At 40.7% G+C, this 23,139-nt stretch overlaps 1 protein-coding gene across 2 annotated transcripts in view; it reads right to left on the reverse strand.

Moving 5' to 3' along the window:
• FBXL7 (F-box and leucine rich repeat protein 7) overlaps window positions 1-23,139 on the reverse strand; it is a 421,304-nt gene that overhangs the window by 169,712 nt on the left and 228,453 nt on the right. Inside the window, exon 1 of one of the 2 annotated variants that reach the window (XM_043887923.1) lies at window positions 6,630-6,805. The exons of the other annotated variant lie outside the window; for it this stretch is intronic. Within the exon in view, the coding sequence (XP_043743858.1) occupies window positions 6,630-6,636 (7 nt within the window). The 5' untranslated portion in view covers window positions 6,637-6,805. Of the gene's footprint in view, window positions 1-6,629; window positions 6,806-23,139 lie in introns of those variants that run through there. 2 annotated transcript variants of the gene reach the window in all.

Below are 23,139 nucleotides of genomic sequence, written 5' to 3' on the forward strand. Positions count from 1 at the left end.
TGGTTATATATTATATAGATATGAAACTATGTATATTATAGCTGCTTAGGCAAACTCTGAGCTTGGGATTGTGTTTACGAAGTCCTTTCTCTCCTCAAAATTATATAAATGTTAAACTCTTTTCTTATAGAGTTTTTATGTTTTTTTCCTCCGAGTTTTTAGCTATTTTAAGCATTTGACATTTATTTGATTCTGAAGTCATGCATAAGGTGATTTTCAAAATATTTTTATGTAAAAGAGAGGGTCCCCTGGAGGAATGGGAACCCGCAACCTGGCTTATCACTAGGTTTCACTCTGCCAGCTTTCCCAGGCTCCTAGATTTCCTAATTCTTTCTTGCTATTTCTCCCATTATTATCATAATCTGACCATGAAATAGGGGTCAACAAAGTCAAACAGAGTATAACGGGAGAAATAAAGGAAGAAAAGGAAGGCATTTTAATTTATCTGTTAACCTGAAAAGAGGAACCAACTAGCTGTGGGTAGAAGATGAGTATGTAATATAAAGAGGTTGATTAAATTTGCTGGCTGAAGCTTCATTCCTATTTAGTGCTGTTCTTCAGCCCTTGGAGATCTGGGGGGCGCCTTCAGTGCCCGAAGCTTGTCCATGTATTTAACCTACTTACATCCTCCAAAGAGCCCTGGTGGAAATGCTAATCATTCTTAGTTACTGATGAGAGAACTGCAGTTCAGCTTCTCATCAGCATCATGCAGTTCCCAGAATGCAGAGAAAAATCCTGATTCTTTTGTCTATTACTTCTACCTTTAGACAACAACACAAAGCATGTGGTCAGGAAGGTTTGTTGTTGTGGAGAAAATAAATCCACCTAGGGTTTTGGCAGGAATGTCATTCAGCTTTCTGTTTGCCACAGTGAATTGATGTCTTCCGGACTCTGCGACTCTACTTGGGATTAGTGTCTGAAGTCTGAGAGACTCCTAGGAGTAGACCAAGAATTTGAAGCATTCTGCAAAAAATGTAAAGGAGAGTAAAAGGCCAGGTCTCAGAGCTGCACAGCTTTAGTCAATTTCCTCCTAATGGCCTCCTTGAACCAAGACAAAGCCTGTGGTGGTTTTGTGTTATTTCACCATCTCTTTGATAACTTTTCTTAACCACAAAACTTGTCTTTAAGAGGAAAAACAACAACAACAAAAAATCTTGTAGGAAGAAATTCTGAAGCAGGAGTTAAGACTTAGAATTTGAAATGACAAGGAATTTATTGTTCATTTATCTCTCCCTGATTCCTAAATTGAAACACTGGTTTACTTTTTGAGGTTCACAGAAATACCTTTTCATCTATTCTCTGTAGGCACTATGCCACATAAAGGAACGCTGTCTACCTCTAACACTCTCCCCCAGCAAACAATACTTGGAAACCTTCATATTTACACTTCTGTCAAAGTTATTGATCCCAATTTTTTATAGATAAATAAAAAGACTGGCAAATTGTTTGAGTTTGGTACATCTTTAAAAAAATATTTTTCCTTTCTTAACATCTGTCCATCAAAGTTATGTTTCATATTAGATGATGCTTAAGAATGCACTGAGTTCATTAAAACATTTGCAAAGGAGGAGAAAAGCATACTGGAAATTGATCTCTTAACGACTTCAATTATACAAGTGGTTGTTGGCAAGTCATTAAAAATGACCCACTTCACAAAAATGGATACCCTTGTATTGCTGTGGGGGTTTGATCTTTGAAGCCCTTCTTTTTCTTGGTTAAGCTCAACACAGCTAGTAAAACTAGGGTCATATGTCTTTAAAATGTGTGCATCCAATCAACATACCCTAAAAACGGTCCATTTGTCTCAACACTTAGTGACTTCAAGACTTCTCTTGTGATTTACAAAGCACATTCTTGTCATAAGTCAGAGCAAGACAAAATTATTGGGACTGAACTCTCCAACTCATTTTTTTTGTTGAGGAAAGGATGGACTGACACTAATTTGTTCAATGAGTATGAAAAGTAATATCAGGATGCCTTCCATTATCTTTAACCCTTTGCTACTGGTAATTTTGCCATTTGGAAGCATCATTATGGACTAGACCAAATGTTTCCAAGTGGATAGTAATTATGAAAATGAAAAAAAAAAGAGAAATAGAGAGAGGAGGTAACTTGCTTTCAGCTAACACTGAAATTCTTACAAGGAGTGGAGGAAGTTTGAAAATCTACAGATATGCTCTCATAAAACTAAATAAAGTATTTCCTTTTACATGAAGGCATAAAGCAATAGAAGCACGGGTGGGGGTTTGGAGAGCATTGCTTGATTTTGCTTCATCTTGATGGAAGAAACTGTTAAATGCTATGTCTGAAGCTTACACTTTTCAAGTGAAATACACTGGAGTGAAATATTTAAAAACGTCATCTAGATTTAATGGAAAAAAAACCTGAGCCAGATCTTTGGGAAATCCTTTGAGATTTCAGAAACATGCAAATCAGTGACTAGATTGGACTGCTTCAGGACTAATTCTGGAACTGTGAAAATTCTCAGTATACTCAAAACAACTATGAAACCTGTCTGCAGGTCAGAAGCAACAGGTACAACAGGACATGGAACAACAGAGTGGTTCCAAATTGGGAAAGGAGTATATCAAGGCTATATATTGTCACCCTGCTTATTTAACATATATGCAGAGTACATCATGCAAAATGCCAGGCCAGATGAAGCACATGCTGGAATCAAGATTGCCGGGAGAAATATCAATAACCTCAGATATGAAGATGATACCACCCTTATGGCAGAAAGTGAAGAATTAAAGAGGTTCTTGATGAAGGTGAAAGAGGATGGTGAAAGAGGACAGTGAAAGAGCTGGCTTAAAACTCAACATTCAGAAAACTAAGATCATGGTATCCAGTCCCATCACTTCATGGCAAATAGATGGAGAAACAATGTAAACAGTGAGAGACTATTTTTTGGGGCTCCAAAATCACTGCAGATGGTGACTATAGCCATGAAATTAAAAAATGCTTGCTCCTTGGAAGAAAAGCTATGACAAACCTAGACAGCATATTCAAGAGCAGAGACATTACTTTACCAACAAAGGTCCTTATAGTCAAAGCTGTGGTTTTTCCAGTCTTCATGTATGGAAGTGAGGGTTGGACCATGAAGAAGGCTGAGTGTCAAAGAATTGATGCTTTTGAACTGTGGTGTTGAAGAAGACTCTTGAGAGTCCCTTGGACTGCAAGGAGATCCAACCAGTCAATTCCAAAGGAAACCAAACCTGAAAATTCATGGGAAGGACTGATGCTGAAGCTCCAATACTTTGCCCACTTGATATGAAGAACTGACTCACTGGAAAAGACCCCGATGCTGGGAAAGATTGAAAGCAGGAGGAGAACGGGATGACAGAGGATGAGATGGTTGGATGGCATCACTGACTCAATGGACATGAGTCTGAGCAAGCTCCAGGAGATGGTGAAGAACAGGGATGCTTGGCCTGCTGCAGTCCATGGGGTCACAAAGAGTCAGAAATGACTGAGTGACTCAACAACAACAACAACAACAAGTCAGTTTCTCATTAACCAGATGCTTTGAATGCAATCAGCCAGCAAGGTAGTCTGGAGTCTGACTATCTTTTCTTTCCCTCTCCCTTTTCCCTCCACCATTAAGGAAAAGCAGAATGCAGTGGATTCAACAGATGCAACAAGCGTTTTCTGGCCCAGGCATTGCAATGTCACAACGGATATCTTCTGAGCCAGGCTTTCTCACTTACTCCATTAGTTGTCTGCAAAACAATCTGCAAACCAGCCATCACACTTTATACACTGGTTGATAACATACGTCTAGCTAGTTCTTGTTGGCTAGGAGTTTGTATTGGCTAGCTACTGTTATTGGTTATTTCCAGACAGAATGGAGACAGAATACAGAGTGTTAACCTCGATGGAGGAAGGACGTCAAGGGGCCAAGGATATTTCTCCTGGATGCTCTTTTAAAAACTGCCTTTGGTTAAAATCACAAACTGAGCTTTCCTAAGGCTGGTTGCCCGGGCAATGTATAATTATTTGCTGAAAGCTTTATGCTTGTTGGTGTTCAGAAATCGCTCCCCTATGTGATAGGTAGATGATCGAAGTTTTACTTGAAGAGGGGAGACAGAGAGAGAGAGAAGGAAAGAAAGAAAGAAGCCACACACACACATACACACAGAAGAGCAAGTCAGCTCTTGGAAATTCATCTTTTATGCCTGCTTGATCATTCATATTCTCAATGCCTCCATCCTATTTTTCATTTACAGATGTTCTTGGATAGGATTTACTGATATTTGTCCATCACATTTTTTAGCCAGTGCACACAGGACCCCCTTAATCCATTAAATTACAAAATTAAATCTCTTTTAAGCTGAGCCTTACCTAAGACATACAGAGCTTATATTGACAAACTTGTTTTCAACCAATAGTCTGGTATGAAAATCTGAGTAACATTATGGGGTTTTGGAAAATGTTTCAGCAATTCAGAAATCTTGAGCAACAGGGGCAGATGAGATTTCCTAAATATTCAGAAATAAACTCCAGCCACACCCCTTTACTTTCCCAACACAAATTACAGCTATAAATTGTGTTAATCAGTCTCTCTCTTTGTTTCCTAGTTTGCATCTAGAAGTCATGTACTTTGGTCCTTGGAGTGAGCAAGGATTTTCCTAATAGCAGGAAGTGAGATATATTTGAAAACAATTTGATACTATTGTGGGCACGGTTTGAAAAAGCCAAGGACTTAATGCTTTCCAAAATCACTAGTAGAGTCAGCTAGAGTCTAGACAACAAAGGAAAAAGCCAACACTAGTCTTAGTTGATGAGCTTCCCAGGTGGCTGAGCCGGTGGCTCAGTGTTAAAGAACCCACATGCAATACAGGAGACAGGGGTTCCATCTCTGATCTGGGCAGATCCCCTGGAGAAGGAAATGACAACCCACTCCAGTATTCTTGTGTAGGAAATCCCATGGACAGGGTAGCATAGTGGGCTACGTCGATAGGGTCGCAAAGAGTTGGACACAACTGCGGCAACTTAGCACACTGGCATGCACACTCTGAAAGTGTGTGCCATTGCTTGATCCCATTATTTCTACTCTCCCTGCAAACAGCTAAATCTTCTAGGAAACAATAAACATACCTACTAGGAGAACTAGATCGAAGCACTTGACCATATCTGATTAATAGTGCTCAATAATAACACAAGTAATGGATCTCTATCAATTAAGTTTCTGGAAGGGGAAAAGCAACATAACATGGATTTATGGGTTCTGTCTTTTTTAAAAATATATATGTATTTATTTGGCTGAGCCTGGTCAAAATCATAGCATGCAGCTTCTTTGATCTTTCTTGTAGCATGTGGGATCTAGTTCCCTGACCAGGGATTGAACCTGGGTCCCCCGCATTGGGAGTATGTACTCTTAGCCACTGGACCACCAGGGAAGGCCCTGGATTCTGTCTTTAGAACAGAGGGTCATGAGAATCTTCTACCCACGCTTCCTTATCTGCAGATTTTAAAAAATCACATAGAATTTTGACAGTAACAAGGGCTTTTACAACTTGATTTCTAAGGGTACTTTAGAGCTTTTGATGTAGTCTCACAGACAGGGAAGAAAGCAAATCAGTTGTGATCAATTGTTCTGCAAAGTCACAAATACTAACATTAAAAATGTGGATCATCTAAAGTTGAGGTCAATTATTCTCCTTGATCGTCCTTGAGTTTGTTCAGATAGCTGATTATTCACTTGCCAAAATAAGCTCTCAAGTAAACAAACGGTCTGCTGAAAGAACAAAGTAGGAGATACTTAAGTGCTTAGCGAATTCAGTCACAACACTAGATGGGAAAAAAAAAAAGACAGACTGTGTTTGAGGGAGTGTGCATGTGGCAGGGTGTCCAGCCCACGCCTGCTCCCAAAATTCCAGACTTCTGTGAAAACAGCCCCTGAATTCACTGCTCAACAGCCAAGTCCTACTTGAGTTGAAGTGACAGAAGTGTTCAAAGTCTTATCACAACAGAAACAATGTTGTCCAAAAGTCAACATGTTGCTGAAGAAAAAGATTGATTAAACCGATGACAAATCCCTGAACACATCACTCTAGAGCAAGAATGAACTAGGTGAAAAGTACAACCGTCCCTGGAGTAGTCTCCAGTTCCCCCAGAACTTTCTAGAAGGGTAATTTGTTGCTTATGAATTTAAGACATTACTGGAAAAGGACTGGGGGACTGAGGTTGGGGTTGATCTTATACAAATCTCTATAAACATATATAGACTTCCTAAAATGGAGCAATAAAAATTAAGTCAGTAAACAGTACACTACGAATTTTGATATATAATAAATTAGCAACCATGACACATACTATTGAATTCCATTTATCATTCTTTGACTGCATATATTCTTTAAGCTCTTTACCTACAGGTTCAATGAGATGTTTATTTGGCTGAGCCTGGTTGAAATTATAAATTAAATTCTTTGATTGCATATGAAGTTGCATAGCTTTTTAGGCTTTTTTAAAATTCAAAATCATAATGCTTTGAAATTCTTAATCTTCACAACTTGTTACTTGCCTTGGTACTGGTGGGCTGGAGAAATCCAAAAGTTTGAGATTAAAATATAATGCTTTGGAAAATACAGTGTTGTTGATTATTTCTTACACTGGGTTTCCTTTACCTGACATGTTCTGTCCATGAAAACTGCGTGACAAAGCACAGACTCAGAGCCCCTCATCCATCTCACTCCTGCTGCAGCACATGCCTCCAGGGAACACATCTGAGGAACATGCTTCCTTTCATTTTTTTCACAAGATTTTAGGTGAGGTTTTTCCTCTGTGTGGAGTGACTGGCAAACTGTGAGAACCAGAAAATAAAAAAATTCTGATGATCGACGAGAAATAAGTGCTAAATATGAAAATTTTTATAAGAGGAACTCACTCTCGACCAAAAAACCTTACACTTACTTAGCGAGTTAAAGTTCTTTATTTCTTCATTCCGTGAAATGATATTGAATGAGAATGACATTGGGGTTTTGAAGGTCTGTCTTATTTTCACTCACTCTGTGGATTATCCATTTTTAATCTATTATCAGTTTCCTAACTATTGAGCAGCTAACTCCTGGACAGGCCTCCAGCTGCTGGGTAATCGTTGTGCACCGAGAGAATACTTTCTTACTTAAATATTAATCTGAGAAAAAAATATCCATAGCTAAATCCACTACAAAAGTAATGAGAGGAAATATTCCAAACCCTAAACAGGAATGCATTTTTTAAAATGTATTTGTTTCTAATTGGAGGATAATTGTTTTGTAATTTTGTGTTGGTTTCTGCCACACATCAGCATGAATTGGCCATAGGTATGCATACGTCCCCTCCCTCCTGGATCTCCCTCCCACCCCTCGAGGTTGTCACAAAGCACCAGGTTTGAGCTCCCTGCATCAGACAGCAAATACCCACTGGCTATCTATTTTACATATGATACTGTATATGTTTCAATGCTACTCTCAATTCAACCACCCTCTCCTTCCCCTGCTGTGTCCATAGGTCTGCTCTCTATGTCTGCATCTCCACTGCTGCCCTAAAAATAGGTTCATTGATACCATCCTTCCAGATTCCATATATACGTGTTAATATATGATATTTGTTTTTCTCTTTCTGATTTACTTCATTCTCTATAATAGGCTCTAGGTTCATCCTCATCCGAACTGACTCAAATGTGTTCTGCTCTATGGATGAGTTAAAAAAAAAAAAAATTCAGTCGCTCAGTCATGTCCAACTCTTTGCGACCCCATGGACTGTGTGGATCACAACAAACTGTGGAAAATTCTTCAAGAGATGGGAATACCAGATCACCTGACCTGCCTCCTAAGAAATATGTATACAGGTCAAGAAGCAACAGTTAGAATTGGACATGGAACAACAGACTGGTTCCAAATCAGGAAAGGAGCTCTTCAAGTCTGTATATTGTCACGCTGCTTATTTAACTTCTATGCAGAGTACATCATGAGAAACACTGGGCTGGATGAAGCACAAGCTGGAATCAAGATTGCTGGGGGAAATATAATAACCTCAGATATGCAGATGACACCACCCTTATGTCAGAAAGCAAGAAGAACTCAAGAGCCTCTTGAAGAAAGTGAAAGAGGAGAGTGAAAAAGCTGGCTTAAAACTCAACATTCAGAAAACTAAGATCATGGCATCATGTCCCATCATTTCATGGCAATAGATGGGGAAACAATGGAAACAATGACAGACTTCATTTTTTGGGCTCCCAAATCACTGCAGATGGTGACTGCAGCCATGAAATTAAAAGACGCTTGCTCCTTGGAAGAAAAGTTATGAGCAACCTAGACAGCATATTAAAAAGCAGAGACATTACTTTGTCCACAAATGTCTGTCTAGTCAAGGCTATGGTTTTTCCAGTAGTCATGTATGGATGTGAGAGTTGGACTATAAAGAAAGCTGAGCACTGAAGAAATGATGCTTTTGAACTGTAGTTTTGGAGAAGACTCTTGAGAGTGTCTTGGACTGCAAGGAGATCCAACCAGTCCATCCTAAAGGAGATCAGTCCTGGGTGTTCATTAGAAGGACTGATGGTGAAGCTGAAACTCCAATACTTTGGCCACCTGATGTGAAGAACTGACTCATTTGGAAAGACCCTGATGCTGGGAAAGATTGAAGGCGGGAGGAGAAGGGGATGACAGAGGATGAGATGGTTGGATGGCATCATGGACTCAATGGACATGAGTTTGAGTAAACTTTGAAGTTGGTGATGGTCAGGAAAGCCTGGTGTACTGCAGTCCATGGGGTCATGAAGAGGAAGACATGACTGAGCAACTGAACAGAACTGAACTGACTGAACTGAACACTCCCACAAACAATGCAAGAGGATGCCTGTTTCTCCACGCCCTTTCCAGCATTTATTGTTTGTAGATTTTTTGATGTTGGCCACTCTGATTGGTGTGTGGTGAGGTTTATTTTGCACTTCCCTAATAATGAGCGATGTTAGAGTATTTCCATGTGTTTATTAGGCATTTTTGGCTATACACCATCTTCGGCATATGTTTTTAAGTCTTCTTTGGAGAAATGTCTGTTTAGGTCTTTTGCCCACTTTTTAATTGGGTTGGTTGTTTTTCTGGTATTGAACTGTACACCTCCTAACACCATACACAAAAATAAACTCAAAATGGATTAAAGACTTAAATATAAGGCCAGAAACTATAAAACTCTTAGAGGAAAACATAGGCAGTACACTCCCTGACATAAATCACAGCAAGATCCTCTATGACCCACCTCCTTGAATAATGGAAATAAAAATAAACAAGTGGGATCTAATTAAACTTAAAAGCTTTTGCATAGCAAAGGAAACCATAAAGAAGGTGAAAAGACAATCCTAAGAATGGGAGAAAATAACAGCAAATGAAACAACTAACAAAGGATTAATCTCTAAAATATACAAGGAATGCATTTTAAGATAGGCCATTGTATGGGCTTTCATGCTGGTCCAGTGGTTAGGAATCTGCCTGCCAAGCAGGGGACACAGGTTCAGTCCCTGGTCTAGAAAGATTCCACATTCTCAGGAGCAACTAAGCCTGTGCACTGCAACTACTGAAGCCTGAGCACTCTGCAACAAGAGCAGCCACTGCAACGAAAAAGCACCTCAACTAGAGAGTAGCCCACTCACTGCAAGGAAGACCCAGCATAGCCAAAAAAAAAAAAAAAAAAAAAATGACAAGCCATCATCAGAGGCCATAAACACTGCATTCCTCTCTTTGACACAGTTTAAAAACTGATATCAAAGTCTGAAATTCACCAACTTTTACTTATTGTAGTAATCACTGCAAGGAGATCAAAACAGTCCATCCTAAAGGAAATCAGTCCTGCATATTTACTGGAAGAACTGATGCTGAAGCTGAAGCTCCAGGACTTTGGCCACCTGATGCTAAGAACTGACTCTTGGTAAAGACCCTGATGCTATGAAACACTGAAGCAGGAGAAGGGGACGACCAAGGATGAGATGGTTGGATGGCATCACCAACTCGATGGACATGAATTTAAGCAAGCTCTGGGAGATGGTGAAGGACAGGGAAGCCTGGTGTGCGACCATGGGGTCGCAAAGAGTCGAATACAACTGAGTGACTGAACTGAACTGAACTGAACAGTCATTCTCTAAAATGATAGGAAAAGCATGTGAGTCCATTCAATTCATATAGGAATTCTATGGTCTCAAATACTCTCAGGCCTTACAAATGAGTTGAAGCTTGTGTAGAAGATATCAAAAATCCTTAGTAGATTCTGAAACAATCATACCCAAGGTTTTCTGAACTTACCTCCACCTGGAGATGCCTCCACCCTGTGCATCAGAAGCCTGGCCTGGCCTCCAAGTCAACTGAGTCCTAGTTTGAACCTCAAAGTTCATGTGAAAACCCTCCTTTTGCTAAAATCTATTAAAAATGTATTTATTTGGCTGTGCTGGGTCTTAGCTGTGGCATGTGGAATCTGGATCCCTGACCAGGGATTGAACCCCAGGTCTCCTGCATTGGGAGCACAGACTATTAACCACAGGACCACCAGGGAAATCCTGAGAACCCTCCTTTCAAACTAACATATCACACACATTTTCCCCTCTCCCAATGGTCCCCTTTATTGCAACCCAAATTCTAGTTACCCCCTGACAAGGGACCAAGGAAAAGGTGAAAAGAAAAGTGTAACTACCGGTCAGAACTTAATGGAAAGAGAAGGCAAGTTTTCAAAAACAGTGAAGAAACTAGGAGTGTAGCTTTACAGAACATTGTGTAAATATCTCCCTGAAAGCATGCAGTCCCCAGAAGTTACAGTATCTCAGAATCAAAACCCAGAAAGAGAAATACGCGTGAATGATGGCAAATGACTTCTGTCATTTGGAAAAAAAAAAAAGAATGCATCTTTCTCTTTCAGTGTAAAAGACATAAGCTGACATATTTTAGGACAGAAATGACTGAGCTTAGTAATTTATATCATGTTGGTTTGGACATTGTTTCCTTCCAGATGTTCAAGGAAAGACTGATGGTAACTCACACCTCAGCAAATACATTTCAGGATTGCATTCCACTTCCGCGAGCTGCTCACTGCTGCCTGCTTTCTCAGCTTTATTTTTTTGTTTTCAGTCCAGTACATGCTTTGCTTTCAGACTACAGTTAAAAGGGTGGTGACCACGGCATATAAATACTGGAGCAAATACTGAAGCAAAGCAGCACTAATGACACTGTCCAACACCAATCTCCAAACCCCCGAACAGAAAAAATATCTGCGAGAAGCCTTCAGACCAATATAGCACGAGACATGGGTTTTTGGATACCCGCGGGCAAAAAAAATGCAAAACAAAACCCAAAGAGCAGGAAATGTCTCATAAATTCAGAACGGAGCTTTGAAGTCAAATGTTCAATCAGAGACTTGCCAGGACCCACAGGTGGGGCTGCTGGAAGTGTTAAGAGCCAGGCAGGGGGTAAAATGCTTCCTTCTTCACTGAGCCAGGCCACTCACAAAGGCTCGAGGTCAGAGAATAGGGTTACAGTAAGTAAGGCAAGAAGGAAGCTGCGTTAGACCTCAGGATGAGGTCAGCTGAACATCCTGCCGCAAGAAAGCCCAGCCTGGAGCTGGTGAGATTGAAACTAGGCCACTGCTCTCTGGACCCCTAATGATGAAACTCTTCAGCCGTTTATTATTTTTCACCTAGAGTATACATTTATTATCAACTTTACACAAACGTTTAAAACACAAGCTCTGCTAGACTGGGCTTCTCAGGTGGCTCAGTGGTCAAGAACCTGCCTGCCAATGCAGGAGACGTCAGAGACGCAGGTCCAATCCCTGGGTCAGGAAGATGCCCTGGAGGAGGGCAGGGCAACCCACTCCAGTATTCTTGCCTGAGAATCCCATGGACAGAGGAGCCTGGTGGACTACAGTCCATGGGGTTGCACAAAGTCGGACACAACTTAAGAGGCTGAACAACAAACAACCACTAGACTGTAAATGCCACCAGAATGTAAGCTCCTCGAGGTGGAGATCTTTATCTGTTTTGTTTGCTGGGCCACTCAAGTGTCTACAGTGGATACACAGTAGGCACTTCACACACATTTGTGCAGTAAATAAAGACCAAGAAGGATGCTCGTGACAAAGACACAGCTCCAGCAGGGCTGTTGTGTAAGTCTGTGCAAGTTGTGTCCTGCACAAAAGCACCTCGCATGTGTGGGTGTTTTGGTCATGTCTGACTCTTTATGACCCTGTGGACTGCAGTCCACCAGGCTCCTCTGTCCATATGATTCTCCAGGCAAGAATACTGGAGTGGGTTGCTATGCCCTCCTCCAGGGGATCTTCCCGACCCCGTTATCGAACTTGCATCTCTTACGTTTCCTGCATTGGCAAGCAGGATTTTTACCACTGAGCCAGCTGAAAAAAGCCTATAAAACCACCTGGCCCCCTGCAAAATGAACCTGGAGGCCTGCCAGTGTGGACCCATCAAAACCTGGCCCTGGCCTGTGACTGTAAAGCTCAGAAACGGAGCCATTTTGCAATCTGTCCACCCAAAGAGGAAGATGTTTTGTGGGCAGAGTCCCCAGGGCTCTGCCAGGGCAAGCTTCCTCTGGGAGGTTACTTGGTGAGTGCGTAGGACAAGGCAAGGGGCATGCAAGTAATGCAATAAATTTCACCAGAACCATTCTACAATTCAGACTTTTTGTCAGTTCATTTCATTACTCAGGTCTTCCTCTGTTAATAACGCTGTGCCATCAACTGAGGATACCCCTTTATCAAGTACTTACAAATGTAATTCACAAGTAGAATCAGAAGTCTTGACATTATAAAGACATGTTTGCCCTACTTCTTATGTAGCCATTAACTAGTCAATATGCTTCTCTGAGCATATGGGTCATTTTCTCTTTTTCTTTTTGTTATTTCTTAATCAAGTATAATTAGTAACTGAAAGTGTCTAAGATATTTAAGTGGAGAGAAATATTAGCATGGGGGTAAGTAATGAATGAATCAATGTCTAGGTATATGTGAAGCTTCCTTCACTTTGGTACTAGTGGTATGTGAAACCAGATAATTCTTTGTTGTCAGGGGCTTTCCTGTGTACTTTAAGATTTTTAGCAACATCTCTGATCTCCACACACTAAAGGCCAGTGGCATTTCAGCCCCCAGCTGAATCAAGCAAAATGTCTCCATATGTTTCCAAATGTTCCTTAGGAAGCAAAATCACACCCAGTTGAGAACCAATGATATAGGTAAAGCTGCCATACTGGGATTAAGGTAAACCTAAAAGACACTTAGATATTATATTCATGGACAATTAAAAAGAATTACCGCAAAATACTAAAATGGGTCTACGCCTTAACATCAAGCTGGGAAGTGGTCCAAGATCAGCTGCCCCAGTTGGAGAACACAGTAAGAGAGCGGAAAGATGAGCAGAAACAAATACCAGGCTAAGCAAAAATATGGGGCAATATTTTTAAGTGGGTGAAGTAAGTCACAGATGGAAAATCTAGATTGTGCAATTCCCTTTGGGCTCCACATAAGGTAGTAATCTTCGGTTGGATCCACATGTGTGCATTTGAACCAACTAACCATCATCCATAGATTTTTTTTTTTTCTCCCTTTGCCTGAAAAAACAATCTTGCTGCAAAAATCAAGAGTACCATTATACTGTTGGCCTGATTCAGAGAATGTGTTGGTTGAAATAATATCTACTGCTAATGATAAAGAGGGACAACCAAATAAATAGAAATGGTTGGTTTGGTAATGACTTCAATCGCCAGGCTGAACCCCTAGAGCCTCCCATTTAAGAGTTAGGTCACTTGGCTTGTGCTTTTAAGGAGGAAGATGTTTAAAACTCTGATCTCACTCCTCTACCCTTAGCGATGGATCTAGCTGCTTATTTCTTTTCTTTTTTTTTTTTTAAGCTTCTTCATTCAGGCTTGTCCCCAAAATATCTTAGAACAGACTCTCCAGAGACAAAGCTAAAGATTGGTAGAACTTCATCCTATGAAAACCTGTAGGGAAAGGAAAGTGTAAAAGTAAAAGCATATCTTTGTATCCTTCCTGGCCTCTTTGATCATTCTAGTTGATGTCTGGGAACATTTATATAGGCTATATAGTTGCCTCATTTTTCTTGAGACACTCTCTTCATCTGAATTCTAGAAACTATAGTCTTATGTTTTCTAAAAACTTAGAAGCTGCAGCTTCTCCAACTGGGGCAACTGAACTTGGACCACTTCCCAGCTTGATGTTAAGGCATAGACCCATTTTAGTATTTTGCGGTAATTCTTTTTAATTATCCATGAATATAATATCTAAGTGTCTTTTAGGTCTACCTCCTCATCTTGCTGCAGGCTAACACTGGAAACCCAAAGCTCCTCTTCTCTCATTCCAAGCTTGGTTTACACTTTGTCATCAGCGTACAGAAAAGTAGGTACAACAAGCCAGCGTAAATGCTTAGAAACTGTGACAGCAATTTGGCATAACAGTTTCATATCCATTAAATGTAATAGCAAAAATAAAATAAATAGCTGGCATTTGCATTTCTTTCTTTCACTTTTCTTTTAGTTTTATTTTCCCTTTAAATTATTTTTACCAAAAAAAAACCCAAACCATTATTTTTACCGTATTTGATAAAGTGTCCATCCACAGCAACTGAGAAAAAAATCAAAGTTTCTTTAGCGAGATCAGAGAGACTTTGAGAAGAACCATCTTCACATGATCTCATTTAATCCCAGAGTTTTAAATCACTATCTCAATGTTGCCGGCATTCAATTTTATATCTCTAGCCAGATTCATTCATCTAACGGCCTTCTCATCTCTCCCCTGGGAAGTCTAAAAAGCATCTCAAAGTGACACGTCAGAAATCAGGTCTTGTTTCTTGCTCCTCAGTCCTGCTCCACCCGTCTTCTTCACCTCATTAAATGGTACTACAACCAACGCAATTTTTCAGGCCAGACACTCAGGGATCATTATTGACTAGTATGTTTCTGCTGAGATTCCCAAGTGGCACTAGTGGTAAAGAATCTGCCTGCCAATGCAGGAGACATAAGAAATGAGGGTTTGATCCCTAGGTTGAGAAGATTCCCTGGAAGAGGGCATGGCAACCCACTCCAGTAGTCTTGCCTACAGAATCCCATGGACAGAGAGGCCTGGTGGGCTACAGTCCACTGGGTCTCAAAGAGTCAGTCACAGCTGAAGTGACTTAGCACACACAGATGTTTATACTGCCTCAGACATTCTATGCAGTAGAAATTTCTGGTGGCTCTGGTACTAACAGATACTTCAAACTGAACCACTTCTCACCAAGATCTCAGTTCAAACCATCATCTTTTCACCTCAGAAAAACAAGAGTTCTGTGATTTCTCCCTGCTTCTCCCTTGCCCACTATATAGTCTATTAACTCCGGCAGTTACATTTTTTAAAGTATACACCTGATCAAGTTCTCTATGCTCCAAATTCTCCAGTAGATTCCCATTACACTTACAATGAAGTCCAGTGTGTGCCATGGTCTAGGAGATGGTATGCAATCTGCCCTGCCGTCATCCTTACCTCACTGGTAACCATCTTCCTGCTGGTAACACCTTAACGCACATTCCTATTTTAGGAGCTTTTGCATCTTGTTTCCCACTGCCTGAGATACTTTTTTCCCTAGACATGTGCAAACCAAACTCTCTTGTTTCCCCAAGAACCCATTTCATGTAGCAATACTACCACCCTTCATCATAATCACTCTTATTTCCATTTATGTTGCCTGGAGAATACCATGGACAGAGAAGCCTCGTGGGCTATAGTCCATGGGGTCGCAAGAGGTGGACATGACTGAATGACTAAACCACAATCCATGTATCTTAGCTAAATACTGTAATATGATTTAACTATTTTGAAATTTGTTAAATGCCTCTCTCGTCCCCCAAAATGTAAGCTCCATAAGGGCAAGTATTTATCTTCACTGTTACCTCTTCTGTGTCTAGAGAATGTCTGGCATAGAACAGAGACTCAAAAATGTGCTTGAATGAATTACTTTATTTCAAACATGTTAGTGAATACAGAAAGGAGTAAAAACAGTGATTAGCTAACAAAACGGTTTTCCTCCTTAGGCTTATCATTAGTCATTCCTTTTATTCTTTTGACATTTTTAATTGAAAAACTATGAATCCTCATAGCCATGGTGGTCAAACAATTAAATATCTATAACTAATATTTAGACTATTAAGTAATCAGCCACAGAAATGTGAACTGGAGAGAAATACATTAATTCAGACTCACTTGATCCTTATTTCGTGATAACAGTTTGAGTTTTGTTCAGCAAGTAATAGTTTGAGTTTTGTTCAGACTTCCCTGGTGGCTCAGATGGTAAAGAATCAGCCTGCAATGCAAGAGACTTGGGTTCAATCCTTGAGTCGGGAAGATTCCCTGGAGAAGGGAATGGCACCCTACCCCTGTATTTTGGCCTGGATAATTCCAAGGACAGAGGAGCCTGGTGGGTTACAGTCCATGGGGTCCCAAAGAGCTGGACATGACCAAATGACTAACACTTACTTTCCTTCACTTTCAGTAAATAATGGTAATTTTAATGCAATTGTGTACAGAAGAGTGAAAGGAAAATGCTTGAAAATTTTTAGGAATGCCACCTGTCCAATACCAGGGGAGAAGTCATAAAAGTACCAATGATTTCAATGCTAATTACAATGTAGTTTCATCCATTCATCAGCACAGGTCACTCAAGGCTCTACTAGACAGCTCTCATTCATTCATTCATTTTGCTACTTAGGCTTATAACTCATTCATGCATGTTACACATATTTACCAAATGTCTACTATGCTTTGGACTCTGTTCCAGGGGGTGGGAAGGACACAGCCACTGGCAAAGCACACAGGAGGCCTTCCTTCACTTAACTGCCTTTCCAAGACAGTTTTGTTAGTTCTGACACCTGTTTGTGAAAATAGTGAAACTACTTTTCATCAGTCAAATTCTGTAATTCATTGGTTTCGAGGAGTTTAGAATCTTCCTTTTTAGAGATAGGTGTGCTCTCTTCTCCAGTCTCCATATTTTCAAATGTCTGAATGGCTTCAAAATTAAGATATATTATTCTCCTCCATCACCACAGGGGAAGAACAGTTAGGGAAATGCTTTTCAGATTTTTTATTTATTTAAGACAAAACCACTTGTATTTCCCACCAGGGAGTATTTATATAAATATAACCCCTATAAGTAATCTCATCAAGTAGTTTTGGATGAAAAATCTTTGAAAATAGCAGAAAGTGTCTGTGAAGCAAAAATGGACTTAAGAAAGCTATGCGCACAATTAATAATTCAGTCATTTTCTGAGCAGTGAGCTGGTGCCAACAAGTTACTTATTCTGGCCTCAGTAAAATCATTAACTCTGACTTTTATTCAAACCTAACTGTCACCACCATCAGATCAGGAACTTAATATATTTGTCCCCTGACCATGGCACCCTAGTGCATTCAACAAATATGCTTTACATTTATTTGTGAGATCATACTGTTCCAGTTGTTGTTTAGTCACTCAGTCGTGTTGGACTTTTTGTGACCCCAAGGGCTGCAACATGCCAGGCTTCCCTGTCCTTCACTATCTCCCAGAGTTTGCTCAGACTCATGTCCATCAAGTCGGTGATGTTATCTAACCTTCTCACCTTCCAGTTGGGCTGTTGGTGTTTTCAGGGGGAAAATGTTCTTCTTTCAATCTCTTAAGGAATGGTTTCATTTTCTTTATAGAACTTAATTGGACTATACAATATCTTCCTTCTTTCTTTGCTTCCCATCTTGCTTTTTTTTCAGTAAGGTAACCTCTGAGAACACATGAACTAATATTCACCACACAGAGCCATATGCATCTGAAAAATTTGTAGTCTTTGACTTTCTTTTTTTTTTAACACCCAAGAGCAGCCTTTTCCGGGAAAAGAAGAAAAACAAAGATCAAGGAAGGAGCTTTAAATCTCCCCCAAGATGAATTCAATGCCAAAGAATGACTCCTTAAATATACAATTTCACCCTGACTGCCAATCCATAACTTTTGGAAAGCAAGATTTTTTTAAGCTGGAAATTCATGTGAGAACTATAGGCAAAAGAAGTTTCAAGGACATGCACAAACACCCATATCTATCCAATGGGTAAATCACCAACAAAAGAAGGTATTATATTTAATATTGGGCTGTAATCAAAATTAAAAAGATGTATCAGCAAACGTAAAGTGTATGTGTGTGTGTGCCTGTGTTAATATGAAGGCCCAATACTAGGCCATATCTAAAGGAATACTGCTACTTAGCATCATGTTTCTCTCTATAAGAATATTTGCTAAAATAATCTTTGACTTTTTGTCTGTGCTGAGGAATGTTACAGGAAAGAATATGAGGATATGTAACTTTTAGTGGATGATACTGCCTTTTGGTCCGTCTCTTTGTAGAGCATTCCCGCCATGGGAACACACAGGAGACATTTCTCTCTTAGGAAAATGTCTGATGATCTTGAGCAACTACATTATTCACTCCTTATAAATGTATTGAATCATGCAATTGGTTGTCTTTCTCTCTTTGTTTGGACAACTAAGGAATTCAGCCAAGTCTGTGAACCCCCACTGATGCAGGGCAACACCCAGCATTAGTGAATATCACCTATTACTCAGTAATGTTTTATTCTCCTATTCTTGCTTTCCTTTGCCCAATTTCCTCTCTGTTGATTTTATCCCATTCTCTGGGTTAGCCACTTCAAGTCCACTTTATCCAAAAAGTAGGGATTTAAGGAGACAGGGAAACATTTGTCAGAAAACATAATTTCTCATTCAATATATAAACACTCTCACGTGTGATTCCTGACTGCACGTGCATCCTCGGAAGCTAGTGGAATCAAACACAGGTCATTTTAAAGGTGAAATGAAGATGGCAACACATTCCAGGGGAGCCTGGAGAGATCTGTGTCCAAACAGGAGGCTCTGGGTAGACCAAAAAGGGAAGACTTCGGTTTTTAAAGAAATGCGTTTGTAACATGATGTTACCTGGATGTTTCAGCTGAGGTTTGAAGACTCCAGATCCAACCTGTTAAAGCGAAGGTACTGCCCTATGCAGAACTTGTGGGAAAGGAAGAGGGGGAAACCAGAGAGTACGGACAAGTCCGGGTCAGTGATGCCACCACAGCAGCATCAGCAAGAACCCCCTTGTCCCCCCTGTCCCCTCCCCACCCCATCCTAGAGGTGTCAGAATCCGTTAGCAGAAGGGGAGGCTGACAGAGAGAAGTAACACACACACTCTACCTCCGACAGCCTGCAGCCACCCCATGGGACAGGAAGTAATCCAATCTTCCATCAGGTTGGACCCTTTATCATTATATTTGCTCAGACAGTTGAGTTACTGAAATAAGATTGTCTCTGCATCTTAGGTAAGAGCTACTGAAAAGTCTGGGTCCCCATGGGGCTTCCCAGGTGGTGATAGTGGTAAAGAATAGGCCTGACACTGCAGGTAGACATGAGATGTGATTTTGATCCCTGGGTTGGGAAGATCCCCTGGAGAAGCACAGGGCAACCCACTCCAACATTCTTGCCTGGAGAATCCCCATGGACAGATGAGCCTGGCAGGCTACAGTCCATAGGGTCGCAAAGAGTTGGACACGACTGAGATGACTTAGCAGGGAGCAAGGGCCCCTGTGACTGCTCATCTGAGGCGGTAATGGCTGGCCCTCACTGAATAACAAAGGGGCCACGGGAGACAAAAAGATTCTGCTTAACAAATATCCGCCACAAACCATGCTGGCTTGACATGATGTTGACATATTTTTCCAAGTGTGACATATTTATTTGTCATGGTTAATTTTATGGGTCAACTAACTGGATCACAGGATGTCAGATATTTGGCTAAACGTTTTATCTGGGCGTGTCAGTGGGCACACTTCTGGATGAAACTAGCATAACCCATGGTGGATTCAGGAGAGCACTGTGCCCTCCTCAATGCGGGTGGGCCTTCATCCAACCCACTGAGGACCTGAACAGAACAAAAGGGCAGAAGAAAGCAGAATTTGGCCTTTCCTGCCTCAGTTTCTGAGTTGGGATGTGGCCAGCTGCAACTCCTGGTTCTCAGGTCTTTGGATCTGGACTGACCTGCACCCCCAGCTTTCCTGGACTCGAGTTTATAGTTGGTAGATGGTGGGACTTCTCAGCATCCATAATAGAGTGAATCAATTCCTTATAATACGTCTCTTCATATAAAATATCTCCCATCAGTTCTCTTTCTCTGGAAAACCTTAATACAGTATTATTTCATCCACGTCATGACGCTGAACATGTCCTAACATATAAATGACATCCCTTCTTTATGGATCTCGGTGATTCTCTCCTACTGATTTCATACATTTGCAGGCAAACATCAGCTCTACGTGGAGACCCAGGTGCCCAATCACATGCTTTAGCTTTCCTGAAGGAAAACCACAGATCCGAAAGGGGCCTTGTTATTTGTCTTATTTCTCTACGGACTATTTGATTCAGATAGTTGTCAAAGTATTAGATAGTGACAATGTCATTTATGGGAAAATATACAAAGGGAGGGGCTTCCCTGGTGGCTCAGATCGTAAAGAGTTTGCCTGCAATGCAGGAGACCCAGGTTAGATCCCTAGGTTGGGAAGATCCCCTGGAGAAGGGAATAGCAACCCCCTCTAGTATTATTATTGCCTGGAGAACTCCATGGACAGAGGAGCCTGGCGGGCTGTAGTCCATGGGGTTGCAAAGAGTTGGACATGACTGAGCAATGAACACTTTCACTTTTTTTCACTCAAAGGGACAATGGAAAATCTCCTTCAGTACCAGATCTGGCGAGAGGCTTCTCAACTCCATGATGCTGCTGCATAAAGTGGTCATTTGGTAAAGTGAAACCCTCTTTACAGACTAAAAATGTTACTTTCCTCTTATTCTCTTTACTCTTTCTTACATCTCAAGGGATAGCCTCTAGGGTTGGCATACTGTTGCTTTTAAAGTAAGACCACTTGTGTGACATTTGTAAAGTTATAGATCTGAAGTCATTTGTTCACTGAAGTGTTTGTTGAACATCTGTAAGTTCTGTGCCTGTGATGTAGGGTATAAAGAATGCACATGGGACTGGAACATTTCCTCCACTGGGGGAGAGAGTATGTCATAAATGTTGTGGAATGCATAAAACAAAGAGCTTCAGGTGCCCAGTGGAGGAAGGACCAGAGAGAGGTGACTGTGGGGGAGGGGTGAAGATGACTCTAGAACTAGGGTGCTTGTGTGTGCTCAGTCGTGTCTGACTCTTTGCGACCTCATGGACTGTAGCACACCAGGCTTCACTGTCCATGGAATTTTCCAGGCAAGAATACCATTTCCTTCTCCAGGGGATCTTCCTGACCCGGAGATTGAACCCACATCTCCTGCATCTCCTGTATTAGTGGACAGATTCTTTACCACTGCACCACCTGAATTAGGTTGCTGGGGCTCAAATCTGAACTTTTCCCCCTTTACTGCCTAAATGACTCTGGGCAAGCTAGCAACCTCTCTGTGTTGTTATTTCCTCATCTATGAAAAGAAATGATCATTGTATCTACTTCATGGAGTTATAGATACTACAGTTAACTCACAGAAAGCACACACAACAGTTTTTGGAAAATAGTGAGTGTCACACAAGCTTCAGATATAATAATTACCAGGTTGCATTATCTGTGGTAATAAGCAAATTTGTTGTTCTGTCACTCAGTTGTGTCTGACTCTTTGAGACACCCATGGACTACAGTATGCCAGGCTTCCCTGTCCTTCACCTTCACCATCTCCCAGAGCTTGCTCAGACTCATGTCCATTGAACTGGTGATACCATCCAACCGTCTCATCCTCTGTCGTCCTCTTCTCCTCCTGCCTTCAATCTTTCCCAGCATCGGGGTCTTTTCTAACCAGTAAGTTCTTCGCATCGGATGGCCAAAGTATTGGAGTTTCAGCCTCAGCATCAGTCCTTCTAATGAATACTCAGGGTTGATTTCCTTTAGGATGGACTGGTTGGATCTCCTTGCAGTCCAAGGGACTCTCAAGAGTCTTCTCCAACACCACAGTTCAAAAGTATCAATTCTTTGGCACTCAGCCTTCTTTATGGTCCAACTCTCACATCCATACATGACTACTGGAAAAACCATAGCTTTGGCTAGAGGGAACTTTGTCAGCAAAACTTAGTCAGCTTTTGAATATGATATCTAGGTTTCTCATAGCTTTTCTTCCAAGGAGCAAGCAAATACATGGTGCCTTTTTATCCATAAAATAAGTAACAGGAACTGCATATATCCCATCAGACAGAAAGAAGTGTGTCAAGTGGCCCCTTGAGGCTGTAAGAGAAGTGGAAATTTGAATATTTCCCTTTCTAGTTTTTAAGTTGAAGGAGGGCAAAGAGAACTGTTGCTGAGGAGTCCAGGCCTTGGGTTCTAGGATTGTCTCTTTTAGTGCATAAATTTTCTTAAAACCAGTCAAATTTAGAGGGAGGGACAAAGATAACAAAGCAAAACCAAGGCAAGTGCATTATGTGTTTACAAGTAAGTTTTGTGCATTTGCTATTTTATGTGGGCTTCCCCGGTGGTTCAGCATTAAAGAATCTGCCTACAATGAAGGAGACTCAGGAGATGTGGGTTTGACCCCTAGGTCAGGAAGATCCCCTAGAGAAAGGCAACACAATCCAGTATCCTTGGCTAGAAAAGCACATGGACAGAAGAGCCTGGTGGGCCACAGTCCATGGGGCTACAAAGAGTCAGACATGGCTGAAGTGACTGAGAACACACACATGGTATTTTATGTATTTATCAAATTTAAGATTGGTTATTTATTTAGGTCTTTTAATTATAAGCTTATAAAATCATCCAGGAAAAATACACCAGTTTATAAAATAATATTGTAATGTTTATAAGAACTTAATGGTCACCATGCTTATAAATTCAATTTAATATATTTATGTAAATTTCTGCAGAACTTGGGACTGTTTGGCTTCTTAGATCTTTGAAAAGTTTAAAAATTGAAACGAATATGTTAAATTTATGAATGCTATTTAAATATTTAATGAAATTTAATTAACTAAGCTGCAAAGGTCCCCTTGAAAGTGACGGCTGAACTGTACCAGATTTATATACAGAATAATGAGAGTCTGAGCTAAATTTAGGAGCGTAAGAAAAATTAGGCTTTGGAGTTTG

The sequence above is a fragment of the Cervus elaphus genome, chromosome 25, assembly GCF_910594005.1.
Source record: "Cervus elaphus chromosome 25, mCerEla1.1, whole genome shotgun sequence".
Lineage (NCBI taxonomy): Eukaryota > Metazoa > Chordata > Mammalia > Artiodactyla > Cervidae > Cervus > Cervus elaphus.